Source organism: Chaetura pelagica, unplaced genomic scaffold (assembly GCF_000747805.2).
Source record: "Chaetura pelagica isolate M959 unplaced genomic scaffold, ChaPel_1.0 scaffold713, whole genome shotgun sequence".
Classification (NCBI taxonomy): domain Eukaryota; kingdom Metazoa; phylum Chordata; class Aves; order Apodiformes; family Apodidae; genus Chaetura; species Chaetura pelagica.
In genome coordinates, this window is record NW_009952819.1 from 203,061 (window position 1) to 205,838 (window position 2,778).

The 2,778-nt window shown below is 56.8% G+C and overlaps 1 protein-coding gene across 1 annotated transcript; it reads right to left on the minus strand.

The window, feature by feature from the left end:
- Nucleotides 1-1,114: 1,114 nt before the first annotated feature.
- TMEM199 (transmembrane protein 199) lies at nucleotides 1,115-2,765 on the minus strand (the record flags this gene model as incomplete). The annotated part of the gene is made up of 4 exons (XM_009995123.1): nucleotides 1,115-1,210; nucleotides 1,288-1,400; nucleotides 1,708-1,744; nucleotides 2,670-2,765. Coding segments are annotated over 4 exons (342 nt in total), but the record flags the coding sequence as incomplete, so codon positions are not given.
- Between the last annotated feature and the right edge of the window lie 13 nt (nucleotides 2,766-2,778).

Here is a 2,778-nt window from a genome sequence, read left to right on the forward strand (position 1 = left end):
GCGAGTTTGAGCCACGGCAGGGACCCCCCGCACGGCACTGGGAACCCCCCCTCCTACCCCCCTGCACCAAGGACCCCCCGTTTATCACCACGATTTCATTAGGGTGTGGAATTACTGCCGGTCCTGAAGATGTCATCCAATATCCCAAATGTCAGCCTGGCCGTGGCGGGGCCACCTCCCCATCAGCCCCCTAATACCTACTAATCTTTTGGGGAAGAGAAACAAAAAAAAATACCTTAATCTGAGGCTGTATCCGTGGCTGATTGTGGTGCAGCTCCCCCTAATCCCCGGGCACGTTCGCAGGTGCCGGCGGATCTCCCCGGATCGGATATTAAAGTGTGTTCTCCAAGGGGTTTATCTGCCATCAGAGCATTAATCACCGTGTCCAGCACTGGCAGGTTGCCCACCCAGCAGGTGTCCAGGTCCCCGGGGCCCGGTGGTGCCTGCCTCAGTGTCCCCCCCACACCCAGCTGGCTCTGCTCGTTGCTCTGTGGCATCCCAAAAAGTCCCCGGGCTGCGTGGAGGGGCTTCCCAAAGTTGGGTGTCATTGTCCTCGTGGACTGGAGAGGGGAAAGGGTTCACCCCCCCAAACACAAGCTGGCAGGGGTGCTGCCATCTGAGTCCCGAGGGAATAATTCTCTCCCAAAAGTGGGTGAGGGGGAAGGCAGAGGGAGGTTTTGGTGGAAGCAGGATGTGGGTGGAAGCAGAGGGAAGATTCCCACTCTCTGTGGTGTCTCTCAGAGCCCAGGCCAGCATTCTGCACGTGAACGGACACTTCGCATTAGGAAGAAGGTTGAAAAGCTGCAACATCATTTATTTCCAGAATAAAAGGACAACAGCCTCAGAGGATGGAACAGAGACAGCAGTGCTCTGTGCCGGGGCGAGAGGCCACAGCTCGTCCCTCTTCTGTGCTGCAGCTGCGGGATTTTTAATCCATTATTCGTTTCAGGAACATCAAGGAGCAGGAAGCAAAGGATGAGGCCTGAGGAATTCAACAGTCTTCCCATCAGCAGGTACAGCAGATGGTAGAATATAAACCTGCCCCAAATGAATGACTCCTGGGGAGGGCAAGAGCCTCCAGCACGAGGGCCAGAGCTCCCGGGGCCGTGTGTGGTCACAGCTTCCCAAGGTCCCCCTCCAGGGTCCGCACCATGACATACAGCTCGGCCAGGCCAACCACCGAGGCCACGATGACAGCTGAGAGGACACGCTGGGGACACAAGAAGAGGGATAAGTGCCCCTGGTGGTGCCTGGTGGCAGCAGGCCCAGCCAGGTGGCCTCACTCACCGGTGCTGTCTCGGCAAAGATGTACTGGCTGCCCAGGTAGGCACAGGCGAAGGAGGCCACCACTGTCACCAGGAAGTTGAACACGGTGATGACAACAGCTCTAACGGAGCGAACTGGAGAGAAGGGGAAGAGGGTTGTGCTCTGTGGGGAGGGCTGAGGGTAGGACTGGGGACAGGCTGTGATCCTGCTCACCCAGCCTGCCAGGCACCGCGGGAACACCCAGGGATTCACAGGGTTTGTGCATCCGGGAATATTTGTAAGAATGAGCAGCTGCCCCTTTGCTTTTTTGTGCATTAAAACTTGGTGTTGGGATTAACTGGTGAGGGAAGGGCTGTCTGGTGTCACCGGGCTGCAGTGTGACAGTGACTGACCTGGTGCTGCCCACACTGCCAGGTGCCAGCTGGATGGGCAGCCACTCACCTTCCCTTCCAAACTCAGCCAGTGTCCCGTTCCTCTCCTAAAAGAAGGGATTAAAACAACTTGTGACCCGTTGTAGTTCAATGTTAACTGCATGATAAAAGCAAAGCCAACGTCCTGTCCTCTCCCTAAGGCTTGGAAGCTCAGAAAGCTGTAAGGGGAGGCCTGGCAGTGGGTGGGTGGGCTGTGGGGGAGCAGCAGATCCCCAGTCCCCTTCTCTGGGCTTTTGCTTGTGGCCTGATTCAAGGACATGGAAAAGGGACCATTTCCTTAATAGAGACACTAAAGGGTCTCAGCTTGTCACCCGTGTTCATGCAGCTGCCAAGAACTAATATTTCACAGGAATGTTACTGTCATGACTGCCCAGCTCTGCTGAAACCACCCTGGTCGATGGATGAAGCAGCTAAGCCTGGCAGAGAGCAAAGCAGATCTTCCCACAAGAGTTACCACACCAGGATCCATGCAGGGGACATAAACACCCAGAGACACCAGCGTGGAGGAGGGACAGAAGGATGGGATCACAAGGATTGCTGGGAGGAAGCAGTGCTGGTTTGTCCCAACAGACCTCAGCTCTTTTTTGGGAAGAACAAGTGCCCAAATATCATCCTGTTTTCTCAGCTTTCACCTTGATGTGAACGATCTCATTTTAAAACTATGATGAAAACGTAACCGTTCAGCCCAGCTGCTCCCAGTAAAACATTTACTGCAGCTGCTCAGTCTCCCTGATCAAACCCTGAGCTGAGCTTTTTGGCACAGTGAGCTGTTCCCAAGTCGCTCTCTTCCGTTTCACCACCCTGGTGGCCGCGTCCTGCCTCTGCCCCAGCCCAGACCCGTTGTCCCCACACAGTCTGGGACTGCAGCAGCTCCCAGGTCCCTGCCCACGTCCCCTCAGCTCCGCACCGACTCCAGGGGACAAGTCCCCTCGCCGTGTGTCCCGGCAGCGGGGGGTGCGCTGGGCCCCTCACCTGGCCCGTGATGTTGCGGGTCATCCGCCGGTACTCCTCGTTGGCCAGCTTGGCTTTGATCCGCTCCAGTCGGGCCACCAGCTCGGGGTTCTGGTGGGGGGGAGAGGTG